This window comes from Halichoerus grypus, chromosome 4 (genome assembly GCF_964656455.1).
Source record: "Halichoerus grypus chromosome 4, mHalGry1.hap1.1, whole genome shotgun sequence".
Taxonomy (NCBI): Eukaryota; Metazoa; Chordata; class Mammalia; order Carnivora; family Phocidae; genus Halichoerus; species Halichoerus grypus.
The window spans coordinates 188,997,248-189,013,788 of record NC_135715.1 but is presented as its reverse complement, the minus strand read 5'-3'; the positions used below and the strand labels follow the sequence as shown (position 1 = coordinate 189,013,788).

At 49.3% G+C, this 16,541-nt stretch overlaps 1 protein-coding gene across 13 annotated transcripts in view; it reads right to left on the bottom strand.

Moving 5' to 3' along the window:
* AGAP1 (ArfGAP with GTPase domain, ankyrin repeat and PH domain 1) overlaps nt 1-16,541 on the bottom strand; it is a 524,718-nt gene that overhangs the window by 258,976 nt on the left and 249,201 nt on the right. For all 13 annotated transcript variants that reach the window (XM_078071496.1, XM_078071497.1, XM_078071498.1 and 10 more), the window contains 3 exons: nt 10,469-10,596; nt 9,160-9,315; nt 2,492-2,584 (listed from right to left, as the gene is read on the bottom strand). In XM_078071496.1, the coding sequence (XP_077927622.1) occupies nt 2,492-2,584; nt 9,160-9,315; nt 10,469-10,596 (377 nt within the window). The remainder of the gene's footprint in view (nt 1-2,491; nt 2,585-9,159; nt 9,316-10,468; nt 10,597-16,541) is intronic.

Genomic DNA, 16,541 nt, shown 5'->3' with positions numbered 1-16,541 from the left:
TCTGAAGGCTTTTCCCCACCTGAGAGCACAGGCGCTGGGGCGAGGGGCTGGCGTCCGGATCTCGGCCCCATCGCTTCCCTAAGCGGCCTGGTCTGCAGTGCTCACCCTGCCGGGTTTCATTTAAAGCAAGGAAGCCACAGCCACCTCACCTGTGGCAGTGTGGGGGGCTCGAGGGGACGCTATATGAAAGCTCTTAACCAAGATTAAGCACTCATCTAACTGTTCATTTCCTCGACAACAGGTCTAGCGAGTGTCTAGAAAGAACATGGGCTCCTTCCTCTGCAGTCCTGCTCCTCATTTCTGCTGGCTGAAGTCACGGCGTGGGGAGGGTTGGAATTCAGACTGTCTCTAATGATCTCAGATCCTTTACAAATACGGCACACACGGGCATGTGATATAAATCTGTAGGACCGTCTATAAACTCACATCAATCCCTGCAACCCACAGAAAGGCTCCAACAAAGGTGCCCTGAGCATGACTAATTGGAAAATCCAGTTTTGCTGGAATTTAAAAAAAATTCTCTCTGGAATCTCCACATCCGGGTGTTTCAAGGGACTCTGATTATCATCCAGGGCCCATTTCACAGATGGGGAATCTGAGGCCTGAAGGTTCTGCCATGGGGGACTCTGATCCGACAGGTGTGCACTTCTTGGAAGGAGTCTGCCCCTGGCTGCACGTGGGGGGCAGCCACGAGGGACGAGGATCTGAGCACGCTCCTGAACCACGACTCATCGGGAAACCAGACCATGATTTAGATTTCATCGAGATTATTTTGAACATTCACAATCGAAAGGCTTCCAAAGACTGGATAATACTCATTTTACGCTTGATGGTCAACTCCAATCGACACACATATTGAAAACCTAGTCTGTATGGCAGGCCCCCGCTGCAGATGAGCAGGGTACAAATTGAGTGAAGGTTCCAATTATGCCAGGGGCCTACCCAGCCCGTGTGTAGGGCAGCACCCCCAATCGACAATAGGCATGAATCAAGGAAATGGTCGAGAACTAAGTTTTAATATTCCCAAAAGGAAATGTCCCAGGACCAATTTTTTAAATGAGAGAAAAGGAGTTAAATCATTTTCATAATTCTTTCTAGTTGAAACAGAATCAATAGAAAAATCACACATTAAAATCACCTCCTGTAGACAGCTCGGTGTATAAATAAAGGCACACAAAGAAAAGAATAAGCAACGACGTGTGTGGACCTCGACAGTAACAAAACCATTTTAGGGCAAAGACATCACCCCCCAGCAAAGAGGAGGGAAGAGGATTTTTCTCAATGGCACCAGGAGCCAGTCCGCAAGTTGGTGGCCTGGGATCTGAATGTTTCTGGAGCCCCTGCTCGGGCCCTGTCCAACCTGTTCCCGTCCGTCCATGCTGAAACTGCCCAGCCCTGGCTAACGCCGCATTCCTGCCGGTTCCAGATGGGTGAAGTTGTATTTGAGCACCGGCTCCAGCCTCTGTAAGGGCGGCTGGTGCCAACCGGAGTTGCGGAAGGGCACGGGCAACTGGGTGCCTGCCTGCAGAAGAGGGTGGCAGAGAGCAATCACCCAGAGGGACAAACTGGTCACAGCCCTGTTCTTAAGAGGCAGAGCTATTCTCCTGCCCGCAGATTTTTTTTTCCCCCTTTCTCAAGCAGAATGCACTCTAAATCAATTGGACTTCTTTCACAAAGTAAAAGATGCTATTTCCAGGAGCCACAGTGCTGGGTCGAAGTCTTTATTTTTATTTTCCTCGGAACTATAATAGCAAAATCTGTCATGTGAATTCCCGTTTTACTTGAGACATAAAGTAATTTGGTACCCGGTTTCTGGGCTAATGAAAACCTATTCCAGGCTAGCAACATAGGCCAAAACAAATGCTTGAATTCAAGTCCTGTTGTGTAATGAGGAAGTTTAATTAAGGCCCCACATTACAGCTGTAAATGTTCCTTTATATAATAAGGTCTAAATGAAACCGAACCTAATCAAAGTTACAATTCCTTCATTAGCAAATTACAAACAAGAGCGCGCAGCTGACACACCGGCTATGATTATCACAACTAATTGCCTCGTTGTTACAAACCAGCCTGAAACAGTGTTCAGATGTCCGTCTGCGAGAGCAAATTAGGGCCACATCGGGCTATTCCTGTGATCACAAGGGGCTCTTGTACGGTGATCTGATTTACCCTGTCGACTGGCGGCGGCGGCCAATCAAAGCCGAGCTACAAAGGCAGCCTTTGAAGCCAGCTCAGCCCGAAACACACTCCATATGCAGCGGGCAGACTGCACTTCATTAGATCTGTTGTCACATTTTTCCCTCTTCTTATTCTAATGATCCTATTTTAATACACACAGGAACCTCTTCTAATTGATGTCAAGTGAGTGACTTCTACATTCATCAACAGAGCACATCAAACAAACCTTGGCGCACGAGCCAGCATCATAGCAAGGAGAGACCTGAGGTGTGTCTCCAGCTCCAGGAAGGGAAAAAAGGGGAAAGCAGCGTACCTGTTTAATTGGGATGGCTCGACCGCTCCCGATGCTGTCCGCGCGGCTCTCCAGGCCTTTCTTCTCTTTGTCTGGGTCACTCCCTTTCCGAGACTGCAAAGCAAAAATAAAGTTAGCATCTGGGTAAGGGCTGTGGCTCATGGATCCGCAGGCCTGCCCTCATCCGGACAGTGTCTGCGAATCCCTACCCAGAAGCCATGGACGATGCAGGCGCGTGCGCATGCACACACCCGAGAAGCGAGCTGTCGAGTACTTCGTTCCACTGACCCATCGTTTTACGGAGAATTCTCTAAACTTTTCCCCCTACTTTTCCTCTGCAAAATTACCTTTTAATTCTTTTTTTACAGAGCTCAAAATTCAATCACTAGAAACCAATGGACCGTATAGGAAAGTAACGCCCAACAGGAAAGCGCATTCTCAGGCTTCAGCTAATCCAGCCGAGGAGAAAAGGCCTCTTTGCGGCTTGTTGGGGAAACCTACCCCGTAAAGGTGTATGTTGAGTTAACGTCTAAAGGATTTTTAAATTCTATGACGATGGAGAGGAGCAATTTAACCGTGCACCCTTCATTCGTATCAAGGTGCTGTGAACATTGTTTTTCTTTTTTTAAGTGCTTCTGGATGGTTAGAGTCAAACTAGTGTTAACCACACCACAAAAAAATAACAAAGGGGAAAAAAGTTGAAAAATCTCTTTTTTGACAACACATCAGTACTTGGGGGAAAATGAGCAGCTCCGTCTGCCAAGTTCGCAGAACAGTCTTCTAGGCGGTGTTGTTGACATTGTGTGACCCGCCCGGGGGCGGACACGTGCCGCCCAGGGAAGCCACGACCCAGAGCGCACGGCGACTTCAGGAAGCGGAAGGAGCACCCCAGCTCAGTCTCCATCTCTGGATGGCATGAGGAAGTGTGAGCACAATGATTTTCTGACAGATTTATTTTATTATGAGAGAAAGATCTGAAACTCGTCCTCCTTAATAACTGTGCTGACAAGTGACAACTTCACTCCATTACTTTTCAATGGGAACATTACTCACGCAATATTGAAAATGGAGAAATATTTTCATGTGCTTTTCAAATCTGAGATGATATATGAAATGCACAGACTTCGTGGTGTCCGGTGCTGCAGTGAAGAGCTAATGAAATCCAGTTTCAAAGGGGTGTGAGATGGAGCAGCCGGTTTTTCTTTTTTTTTTAATATTAAAAGGGGCAGCGTCACCGGGTGTGAGAGAGAAAAGTCCCCATGATGTAAACTCAGATGTGGCACTTCAAGGAGCACGTATGCTCATCGGGCAACAGGCCCCTTTGATGAGTGTGAGAGCCAACATTTACTGAACACCTACTATGTGTCAGGCACTGTGCACTTTTTTTCTTTAGGGTGGCAGAAAAGACTGAAACGAGGTAATGGGAAATGAAAAAGCAACAAACCGAAAGTTGCAGAAAAATATAAGGCAGAGTTTGTCCGTCTGGGCTGGGAGGAAATGGGAGGCACTGATTCCTTGTCATGAATTTCAGCTACAGGGTCGGGGCTCACTTTTCTCTTTAATTAATTCTTTAATTAATAATGTTCAGTCAGAGCTACGCAATAGCCCTCAATTCTCTTTTTGCCATATCTTACTGCAAATGGGCACCTGAGGTTTCCTTTTGTAAAAGAAGATTCAAACCTCCCAATAATATAAAAAAAAAATTTTTTTTAATCAACACAGATCATTAATAGGACTCTGGGAATTTGATGAATTCCAAATTTCCCAAATTTGAAAATCCACCTTCATTATGCTCTGTTAACCAGAATAATTAACAAAACAAACATAAAAAAATGAACATCTTCCTCAAGGCAGCACATCTGTCCCCAGTCCCTCTGTTCTCTGAGCAGGACTCCCAGATTCCAGGGGAGCAGGCTGCCGAGAGCCCACCTCTGTCTGACCACACACGCTGCCTGAAAGTTAGGAAGACTTCACCCCCGAAGTGGCACAGAAACTCCCTGACGACTCTAAGGTTCTGGCCAGCTGCTGGGCAGAGGCCCGCCACACCCCCGCCCCTCGATTACTTCTCCCCGCGCCCCGGGCTGCGGTGCCCAACAACCGCACCGAGACAAACCCCTGGACAGGAAACGCCGCGGCACGCAGGAGTCTGCAGTGGGGTCTCCCGAGTCTTCCGGCAGCCCGGAGACCGCATCGCCCACGGCACATGCCACCGCTCTGCTGAAACCGCTCCGTGGAATCCCCCCGCATGAAGCGGCGCTGGGCGGCAGCTGCGCGGGGCACGAGTGACGGTGCGCGGGGACCAGCCAGACGCGCGCGACTGGAAGCTACCAAGGGTGGACCACGCTCAGCGCAGGGGTCAGCGGCGAGCCCAGGGAGAGACGGCGACCCTCGCCAGCCCCGGATACGGAAGACAGAACGGTTAAAGTCAGCCTCGTTATCACCTCCTCCTTTGCACAAATGTTTACCTTCTCCCACGTGACACAAGAAGCCACGGAGGGACACATCGTCAACTACCTGCATACGGGGGCAGGAAGCCACGCTGCCAGGAGCCCGCACTATCACACAGAAGCCTGCCTTCCCCCTTCAACCCACGGCGAGCCTTCGACTCGGACACCCTGTGGCAGGACCCGCGCTCTCCTCCACAACAGACAAAACACAGACGGTGTGGTGCGTACCATCAGCTTTGTTGCCTTGTTTTTACGGTGGGCTTCTAGGGCTCTTTGCACAGTGTGCTTACTGGGTATGCTTGGCTCTGTTTACTGGGATTGGCGGGCATGACGGGGGGGGGAGCTTCTCAAAGGATCACGTAAATGACACTGCTTTTTTAAAGTCTGAAAAGAAGGCGGTGCCCAGTGACTAGAGTAAGCTTAAGATGGGCAGATGGATGACAAACACCAAATTCAAGGTGATACTGATCCTCAGGCAGGGAGCCGGGCAGGGGAGGGGGGTGCATATGTTTAGGAGGCACACCTGGAGGGCTTCGACTTTTACCCAAGAGGTGTTATTTCTTAGCAGCAGCAGTAGCTGCGGCAAAATGCGTGCGTTTGCTGAGCCCCATGTAAGTACGTGCCTGTGTTTTTTATTCCTGTCTCTTCATGAAAATGTTTTCTAATAAAACCATTTTAACCACGTGTACATTAGGACAACTACACTAAATTAACTATCCTAAGAACCCACACTACAAAACCAAAAAGGATGTAGCTTTTTAATACTTCTTTTCTCAAAACAATGATTTTTTTCAAAGAAATGAGCAAAATAAGATAGAATTTAGATTTTGATTAATTCCTACTGCAAATAGAACATAATTTGCTACTACGGGAGCTATTTGAAGTTTATTCTAATTTGTGAAGACTGCATGTGATTTTTGTCTAAAAATGTGCATATATGCAAATAAACATCTGGGACTGCAAAACGTGAGCCCAGAATGGTATATTACAGGTCTATTTTATAAAATTTATAAGTGCAGTATTTGAAAAATGATGTGTGTACTACTTAATTAACTCTGGCCTCTATGACGGTCTAATAAATAAGGTGGATAGTGCTCCTTCATCTGGGTGTTACAGTCCAGTCTGCATGGATTTTTTACTAAGATTGTTCGGCCTAGAGCACATCTGTCCTCCTACTAGACGCTTTTGAATAAATACACGTTTCCCCAATTTAAGCCAATAATTACCAACAATTGCCAGGGATGAAGAGTCGACGAATTTTACATATTTAAGAATAGGTGCAAACTGGAAATAATGAGAATTTAGTTTCTTAATTGCTACAATTTCAAAACTAATTTGCCTCTTCTCATTCCTTGGATGACACTGACATCTAGTGGAGCTCCTATTTCTAAGATCTTGAACTTAAAAATACCCACACGTCACCATCAACATCACCACCACTGTTTTGTTCAACGTCAAGCCCAGTAGTGACCCCCATTTGGGTCCCGCCCCGGGATTTTAGCCTTTTTCCTTAAATGCCATGATGCAAACCCACTGTAGTGTTTGCTTCTTTCATAGCCCCAAATTTCTATTCCCTTTAAGAACAGCTGCACGGCTGGACTCAATTCTAAAATGCTTTACTCTCAAGCTGTTTTCCAACATTGAAAGAGAAAGAGAGTAAGCAGTGAGAATGCACAGGTTCACGGGGAGGTTTTTGCATTATTAGACACATTAATCACATAATTAATGGGGATTTTCAGTAACCGTAAGGATGAGTTTTTATTGGCTCTGCACCTACCCCGCCTGGCCCGGGCTGCTGGGGGTCCCGGGCTCTTCTGGGATGCCTGCACGCCACACACGCCCATGCTCGGCCTGGAGAAGCCGGGGGCGGGGGGCCCTTATGTCTCACTTCCATCCTCTTGCCCCTCCTTCTTCTCCAAAACACTTTGTCTTGAATATGGGTTGACTCTGGTAAGAACTACTCCTGACAAACAAGAAAACGTCTCCACGGACAGCAGTGGGGAGATATTTATTAACAGAGTTACTATTATCTTTGATTCTTCTTGCCTTAAAGTTTCTCCTTTGTATGCAACCTGGGTTGTCATGGCTACCCAGTGGGCAGGGTCCAGGATAATGTTTTCTGGCACATTCCAATTCCAGAGCCACTTTATAAAGAGTAGGAATGGGTATGTGCTGCAGCTCTTTCCAAACAGCCCTATTTTTAAAGAGACTTCCTGGCTTCTCACCTCTTCCTCAGAATAGAAACCAAAGCTGATGACCATGTACATGCGGCCCCTGGCAGGGGTGGTGAGCCTGCATGTTCTTTCTCCCCGCCAGGCCCTAACAGGTGTGGCAAACATAAAGAAGGCTCCTGGTCCATGTCGGGAGCCCTCCCTCCTCCCCAGTACGCTGGCGTCCTGCTCACCGCCAACCATCTCCGCGCCCCCGGGAGTCAGTTCCCCAGGTCGGCGAGTCACGAGTGAGCTTGCAGCCCGTTCTGCGGGTGACACCCGCCCAGCCGCAAGGCCCGGCCTGGGTGCACACAAGTGCGGCCAGTGTTGGGCGAGCTGGGAGCTGCTGCTACTCTTGGTGTGTGAATCATTTCACAAGAAAGCCTCTTACATCAGGTACCAGTTTATAACCACATCACGCACTCCCCTGCGTTCTGTAGAAAGCTGAACACCTCCCTCCCAGTGGGTCACACGGTCCTACAACTGCTTTTGCTTATTAGCACGGTCAGAAATCCTTTCCATGGTTGCAACGGTGGTGATACGAAATTGAAATCCATGCCACAAAGACCCTTCGCCCCCACGGGGGATTCTTCCAGCAGCACCACACGGAGAATGCTGCCGTTTCCGGCCCAGAGAGGCTAAGCAACTTGGAGGCTGGGGTGTGGGTCTGGTCTGTCTGGTCCTCGCTCTGCACCCCCAGCAGCAGTGTCCGTCTGACCCGACGTGGCAGAGGGCAGTCAGCAAAGGAAGGGAGGGTCCGCAGGCAGCAGATCTTGGCAATTACGGCTCTCCAATGGCAAAACTGCCTCGAACATGGTAGGAACGGCGTGGGGCTCTACTGCGCTTGGCAGCCGCACACCACCTCAGGGATGCCATCTCCAAATAAGGCAGCAGGTCAGCTGAGGCTCCCAGTCACCCCTGCAGAGCCCTCCCTTAGCTCAACACAGGAAATCCTGGACTCGTCTGCATCTGAAGCAGCGGTAATCACTCAAAAGTGGGAGTCCAGTGGTTTAGAACAGGGCACGACATGACTGTGCTGACTGCTGACCTGAACTTGTAGGGTATTTAGGGGCAACCCCAGCTGCTACCCATGACTCAACCTGGCTCCCAGCTGTAACAACTCAGAATTTCTCCAAAAACTGCCAGGCGTCCCCAGGGAGCAAAAGCACTGGTTGAAAAGCATATACTTGTAATGCACAGGCCTGGTCCCGGGAGGGAAAACGTTCTTCTGAGGTCAACCGACTCCAGTCACAGGCCAGCAGTCCTGCCTGCAGCTCTGGGCTCAGCTGCAGAGCGTCTCGTGGTTGATTAGTCATGTCTGCTGGGTGCACAGGAACGGATGCGGTCGGAGCACTTTTGCCTCCTCACTAGTTTAGGGGTTCTCTGCATCCCCAATTGCCCAGGGAGCTTTTAAAAACTGCACATGCCTGGGGCCCATGTATAGATTCTGAGTTCATAAACCTAAGCCCAGGGAGAGGACCTACAGGTTTAAAATGCTCCATAAACGACTCTGAAGAAAAGTCCAGTGGAGAGCCCCGTGTCGAGGAGCGTCTGAGAAACACTGAAGGCTCCTGGTGCCAAGCCCACCCTCCCCCCTCCCCGTGATAAATCCTCAGGCGCCCCAGCCCGAGAAGAGGGGGGTCTGTGCACCGAAGCGGCTGATGCCTCCCATGGGGAGGGTTAGGGGCACACGTCTGGGAATTCTGGCACAGTTTTGTAATCTTGTACCCAGAGTAACAAGACTGTCGCTAGAGACCGGGACAATCACGAGATAATAAATACCTTCGTAAGGCCCTCACTCTTCATTCTGACACATGTATCTGGACTCCCTGCGCACGGAGAAATTCACGTTTTCCTCAGTGCCCACACCTTTGCTTCTCAGAGTTTTGTTAGACTTCCACAGAAGTCAGGGCTATTCTCGTTAACTGAGTCTGGATTCTACAAGTAACACTAAACCATCTGGCAACGAGTAGATGGACAGTGCCTGAAATTCTCCGGAATCACTCAGATTTCTTCCGGGGAAGACACTCACGGTGAAAAGGTTGGAGCGGCGCTTGGACTGCTTCCGGACAGGTGTCGGCGTGTTGGCAGTAGGAGGGACGTCGATTCGCAGCTCCTTCTGGCTGGTGCTTGGCGTCGACGGGACGGAGGAGGAGTAGTCGCTTAAGCTCCCGCCTCCGTTACTGGTCTGAAACGACGGAAAACCAAGGTTTTATTAACGATACACCCCAGGAACCTGATGCCACCACCTCTGCGGGGTCATAAGTGACAAGTTAGCAAGTCACACTGAAAAGAGGCCTGCAGGACAGGTCGGGTAGCTTCTCTGACTTGGCTAGTTGATTAGCTCGAGCAGAACATGGCCTCATTCTAGAACATACCAATCATCTTGTAAAGTTGACTTGAGAAAGAGAGGTCTCTCATTTGATTTACAAATTGGGGGGAGGGAGTTAAAATGTAATTATGTTCTATTTCTTCTGAAAGATGCAGGGGTTGGCTGAACTAAATGGGCTCTAAGGCTCCTTCACGGCTCTAGATTGGACGCGGAAAGAGTGCTGTTTGTCTCAACAGAACCTAATGCACACTCTGAAAATCTGAATACTTTTGAAGACATTTAAAGGTTCACAGAAAATGAGATGCCTACAGTGGAGACATCCACATCCTTGCGTCTACCTTCACAGGCCCCTACTGGAAATGCCATCACTTACTGACCTCCCCACGGAAAATGGAAGCGCCATACCAAACTTTCTTGCTGTAGCCTTTTAAAAAGTCCAATATAACGCCTGCCTGAGAAATGTTAATTAAAAATACACACGCAGGCAAACCAAGTCAATGGTTTCCTTAGCAGGCTGTGGGTTTGGTTCTTTAAAGTGACAATTATTTTGTTTGCTTCCAAGTAAATAATTTGCCAGCCTGTTACTCTGGAAAGATGTAACCTAAGGGAGATGGTAATTATACTTGAGGGCTGCTACCAAATTTAAGCATACAGTGGGATTAGCCACTGAGGTTTACCCACAACCATTCAACCCCTGAGCAGACCCGAACCAGGACCGACGCAGGGTAATATAAATCAACAGCAAAGACAGTAGTGCACACCTCGAGCCTCTGCCCAAACCAGCATGCCTCATAACACAGGCAGCATGAAGACGGAAACACTGAAGAATGATTCCCATAAAATCCACTTGGCTACAGCAGTTTCTCAAGGAAATGTGAAGTCAATTACCAACATGCTGTTATTTATAAAGTTGAAAAGAAAAAAAAAAAGAGATCCAGCTTAGAACTGGCTGAGGGTACCCTAGGGAGCGGCCCGCCCCAGATCTGCCGTGCCGTTCCACCCCACATACCTGGCTTATGTGAACGGCGGACACCTGTGCAGAACACACAGACGAGTGGCTGGGGGAGTTGGGCAGCGACTTGCAGGGCCCGATGGACAGCTGCTGCTTCTTCCTTGTGGCCACAATCTTCTGGGCAACTAGTGGACGGGAGACAAAAGGGATCCATGTGAGGCTGGTTCCAAATACAGGGAATGTGGCAGAGACTGCTGGCTGTCCCCGCAGTCCACTACTCCCTTCCTCCACAGTAACAGAGCTCCTGACTCTGGGCTGGGCACAGGACCACCAGAATAAACATGGCATTTCCCAGAGCCGCCTCCACCTTGTTCTCCTGCCCCCCGGCTAAGGGCGGCCATGCAGGCGAGCGCCGGCCGGGGGGATGCCAGTCGAGGGCTCACGTGGCAGGCTCCAGGAATCTCCCTGGAGAGGGCCCTTGGCCCATTTCTTCCTTGCACCTTTTCCTTTCCTGGGGCTGGAAAGGCACAGGTGTGAGCCGCGCCTCTGCAGCTGTGCTGGGGACAGAAGCCACACGGGGCGGGGCACACGCAGGAAGGAGCGGCCCTCCGGCTCCACCAACGGCCTCCGCAGCCCTGCCCAGACCACCTCAGAAGCCTTGACCATCAAACAAAACAAAAATACACACATGTCCTGTCCAAATTATTCTAACGTTATGATTTTTTCCAGTTACTTGCAGCAAAAATAATCCGAAATGAGATAGGGTAATTTACCCAACCCCCTCCCCCTTGAAAATCAAAAATCTATCTTTTGCACAGCCTAAAGAATTACTCTTAACTTTATAAGCTGCTGCATAGAATTATAGCCAAGGACATGTAATTATATCAAAGACTTTATTTAAATATATTACTACACACATTGGAAGTTTATCTTAATCAATACAAATCTAAATTCAACCAGCCATAACTTCTCTTGGCAAATGGGCTCACTGATAAAGCACGCTGGATTTAATTGGAAAGGAAGTCCACAATAAGAAAACTCTTCCCACACCAATAGGTGTCACTGCAGAAGGACTGCAGCTTTTGTCTGAAGAGATGTGTGTCTCTGGGGACCAGCTGTAATGAAGTTCAACAGTATTCAATCCTTGTCTTGGTCCCAAGAGCCGCTATTTTAAAGACGTCGTGCAAAGGAACACACCGTTGTCCCCGGTGACAGGCCCTAACACTGAGCAGTGCACACGGTGTCCGCAGTTTTCTTTTCCAAATGAACAAAATTTTAATAGGGAACCGGTCTGTCCACAGCTTATAGCTTTCCTATAAATGAATGATCGTGTAAATATGATGAAGCGAAAATGCAGGATGTAAAAAATGGCTCTCAGAGATGAAGCGGCAGCTTCATTAGTTACATCCCGCCTCCAATGGGCCTCTGATCCCGAAAGGATGATATCAATTAATTTATCTTCCTGCAGTGTATTGATCACAAGCTTCATCAGCTAATCATGTTTAAATTACAGAGGAATATCGCAGCATTCTGTCATTTCAAAACCATTGGTGTATCGATCTGGGGTCTTTGAAGATGTATATTAGAACATTTTAAAAATCATTATGTGAACTCAGAAATAAAATCTAAGCTCAGATTCCAACAGCTGCAAAACATGGGCCATGCAGGCGAAGTGAAATCCGAAGACCGAAAGTCACGACTGTGGGGGTGACTGCCAATGTACTTCTTCTTTTTATTGAGGGGAGGGAGCGAAATGGGGTTTCTGATGATCAACGCAGAGGCATTTTTGTTTTACTCCCAGCCTCAGAGCTGCTACTCCGCTGGATGACCAGGCTCGCTAGAGTCCTCAAGCTTGCAGAGAGCACTGAGAGCCAGAATGGAACACGGCCAGGCTGTTCGGAGAGTTCTGCAGAAACATCTATAGATGTTTTCTACACGAAGGGGAGACTTGAGAAACTTTCTAGGACAAGTCAAATGTGTTATAAAATCCTCATTTTATGAAATTCCAAGTGCAAATGAGCATTCCACCTCTCCTGGTCGGAGGCTGGAGGGAGTGAGCTCATGGCCAAAGAGAATGTTTTTACAGTGAGGCTTCTCCCTGAGCGACAAACAGCTGTATGAAGCATGAGCTGCACATTAAGTACTAAAATTCTAATTGTTCTACCACATTAATTACATAAACCGAAGTGACAATTTCTAAGAACTGTAGCATCTTGCTTTTACTCTATTAGAACTTTTATTCACGTTTGTTCCATTTTCCCATCTCCCCCATAATTTTTGTCTTCCTGACTCGATCAACAATTGGCAAAAGGAAACAATTTACAAATATTTTGTTCTAAAATACGTAGACTGCTGGGCTCTGCGCTGGGCATGGAGTCTGCTTAAGAGTCTCTCCCTCCCCCTCTGCCACTCACCCCACTCGCGTTCTCTCTCTCAAATAAAATAAATAAATAAATAAATCTTAAAAACAAAACAAAACATAGACTGCTTTAGAACCATAGGATAACCCATAAAAGTAGGGGAAAACTTAATGATGAGCAATGAAAGCATGTGACTCAAGAATAAGAACAGCAAGAGGGGAAAGGGAAGACGAAGTGACTGTCTTATAAGGTGTGGCCATCCTCCCCACCAGAGTGAAAAACAGTGTCTCCCCTCCAGTTAACTGCTGCTGTTGTTACTTGCTGAATGCCCCAAGGATGTGACCTGAGGGCTGGCATCTCTGTGTGCCTCACTTCAACACCTTCCAAGATGAATCGTTCAGGTGTGCAAAGGCTACAATGACCACTGCCTGCTAAGATGCTGCCATGGTCCATCCCTCGGATGACCCTGTTAAAGCCAGGGTGAATTCAAAGGAGCCAGCCCCCAGGGTAGCTAGGATGGATGGATGGATGGATACAGGGATGGAGGGATGGAGGAAGGGATGGATGGATGGAGGGAGGGAGGGAGGGATGGATGGAGAGATGGATGGATGAAGGGAGGGATCGATGGATGGATGGAGGGAGGGAGGGATGGAGGGAGGGATGGACGGATGGATGGAGGGATGGATGGATGGATGGAGGGAGGGAGGGATGGAGGGAGGGAGGGATCGATGGATGGAGGGATGGATGGATGGATGGAGGGAGGGATGGACGGATGGATGGAGGGATGGATGGATGGATGGATGGATGAAGGGAGGGATCGATGGATGGATGGAGGGAGGGAGGGATGGAGGGAGGGATGGACGGATGGATGGAGGGAGGGATGGATGGATGAAGGGAGGGAGGGAGGGAGGGAATGATGGAGGGAGGGAGGGATGGAGGGAGGGAGGGAGGGAGGGATGGAGGGAGGGAATGATGGAGGGAGGGAGGGATAGAGGGAGGGAGGGATGGATGGAGGGACGGAGGGAGGGAGGGAGGGAGGGAGGGATGGATGGAGGGAGGGATCGATGGATGGATGGATGGATGGAGGGAGGGAGGGATGGAGGGAGGGAGGGAGGAATGGACGGAAGGAGGGAGGGAGGGATGGAGGGAGGGAGGGAGGGACAGATGGAGGGACGGAGGGATGAGCCTCCCTCCCCCACAACACCTTGCAGGCAGTGGGGTGTCAGAGGGAGGCTCTGCTCTCCTGAACTAAAATCATTAACTACTCATGATGTTTACAACACTGAAATGTTAACAAGATTTAAAACATGAATATTACCCCAGATTATAGTGGTTGGGCAATTTTTAACTATCGAGTTCTTGTCTACATTTGCTCATTCAACAAGTAAAATATCTTACATGTTTTAAATAAATACATGGATGTAAATAAATGAATAACACACAATCACTTGAGCTGAGAATCTGGAATCGTTATCACTGGGAGGTGCTGTTTTCTCACTTTTGGTGACATACACTACCAATTTTGGTGACATGAGCTACACCTAAGTCCTAAATGGTGTCACCACCATACAGTGAAACGTTTGCTCTTTCACCCAACACTGCTAACCAATTTCATTAGCATCCAGATATTTTGTACTAATGCTCCATGTTGTTTTAAAAGTCACTTCCTCCACAAAATGGGAAATTTTATTTGGATAACAGATAAAAGATCTATCTACAATCAGGGCATAAGGGGCTTCTGGCGGCTGGTGGTGGCCCCTACTTGATGTGAGTGATGACTTTGGGATCATTTTTTAAACCAGTCTTAATTATATTTTCATATACGTATTTCCATCCTTCCACTAAAAAGAAGTTTATTCAAGAACTTCAGCAACAAGAAAAGTGAGTTGCACATTTCCTTTCTCCACGAATTTAAGATTTCCTATTGTAAATGGCCCCCTTTAATTAGTGATAAAAATAAGATTCTCTGATTGTTCCCAAATAAGACTTCATTAAACCCTGGCATGATGCCCAATTTCTGCTCAATTTTTTAAATCATTCGCGCTGAACAAGGAGAAGAACAACGTCTGGTGACAGTGGGAGTCAGGCCTGCCCCTCCCCCCGTCCGTACCCTCCTTGTTGCGGCTACACCTGGACCACGGGCCACGCAGTCCCATCTGGTAACTCACTTCACCCGCACAGCTCCCGGTGCCACGGACGAGGTCAACAGAGCAGACGGGACTGGGATTCAGGCGCCGTCGGCATAGCTCTGCCATGGGGATAGCCACACCACGTGGCAATGGAACAGATCTCCCCACCAGCCTCCCCACAAGCTTCTACCTCTTCCAGAACAGGGACCATGTATCCTTTTGCTTTGTACCCTCACTCTCTCCACTATCTTCATGTTCTCTTTGGGTAACAGGTTAAGAGAGCCAGGGTGGTGACCGGCACCCAGGAGATGCTCGGCCAATGCTGCTTCGGTCAAGCTGTTGGCCAACCTCCGTTTCCAGTGGGTCCCAGGAGGGACTCTCTGGACTGTTCCTCCATTCTCCTGACCACTGCAACCTGGCTCCATCGCCAGCCCCGGGCGGAAGCTGCCACTGCCCAGGCCACCATCTAACTTGACCTCTGGGCAGCATCTGGCATCGCTGATGGTTCCTTCCTTTCCTAACTCATCCATCCGTCCATGACACCGACTTCTGATTTGCCTCCTCTGGTTGGAACGTCTGGTCCTCAGCCTCCTTCACTGGCTCTTTACGTGTGGGTGCTTCCAGATGGCCCTCCTCAGCTTCCCTTTACCTCCATGCCCTCCACCTGGGCAGTCTCCTCCTCCCCAATGCCAATGGCTCCCAGATCTCTAGTGCAGCCTTGCTCTGAAGACTCTTTCATTCTAGAACCACGTATCTCCCCTGGGAAGTACTTCAGAGTCCACGTGGCCCAAGCTGAGCCTTACCCTTCTGCCACCGAATTCCATGACTGGACCCCCACCAGGGATGGCCAGAGGGGACATGACAGATGACTGACCCTACCACCAGAATCTCAAATTCTTCTGCACGGCCACTGCCTTGGTCCAAGACCTCATTCTTCCATGGCTGGTTACTGAAACAGCTTCAAAGCAATCCCGTTCACCGCAGCCCCCAAAACCCAGTCCACTGCAGGCCAATCTTACCATGGCTCTGTTCTGCTTACAGCTCAGCAGCTGCCGGCAGACAATGCACCTGAAATTCCGTAGCGACATGGACCGTCCACTCCTATTATTTCCTTCCACAAAGAGAGACTCCCACTGCCCGAACACTCCTGCCTCTTTACAAGCCCCCCCTGCAAAGGTGCCAGACCCCACTGGGGACCCCACAGGGAGAAGGGACTTCCATCCGGCAACAGGCTGTCCCTTCTCAACCCTGCAATCTGGGGGCCAGTGTGCTCGGAGCTCAGGGGAGGAGTGGGGGACTCCTGCGCTGCCTGGAACCTGGTGGCAAGCCCCTCTGACTCTGGTTTCCCCAGAAGGAAGCCCAGATAAGCTTTATTTTCCAGTACAGCTTTACCAACAGAAAGCAGTAATTTGATCTTCCAGGGGCCCAAGCGTCTCGTCTTATTTCTTAGTCGGTTCAGATCCCCAGGGAGGACAAGGATCCCTTCCAAACCCAACGCTGCTGCCTCCCCAGGCCCACGGCCAGGCCACACACAGCTCGCCACAGACGTCAGGAGGCGCTGTCGCCCGGAAGCCCGGAGCGCGCTGTCACCGCCGTCCAGAGCACGCCCCCTCCTCCTCCCATCCCTTCTCAGAAGCCACA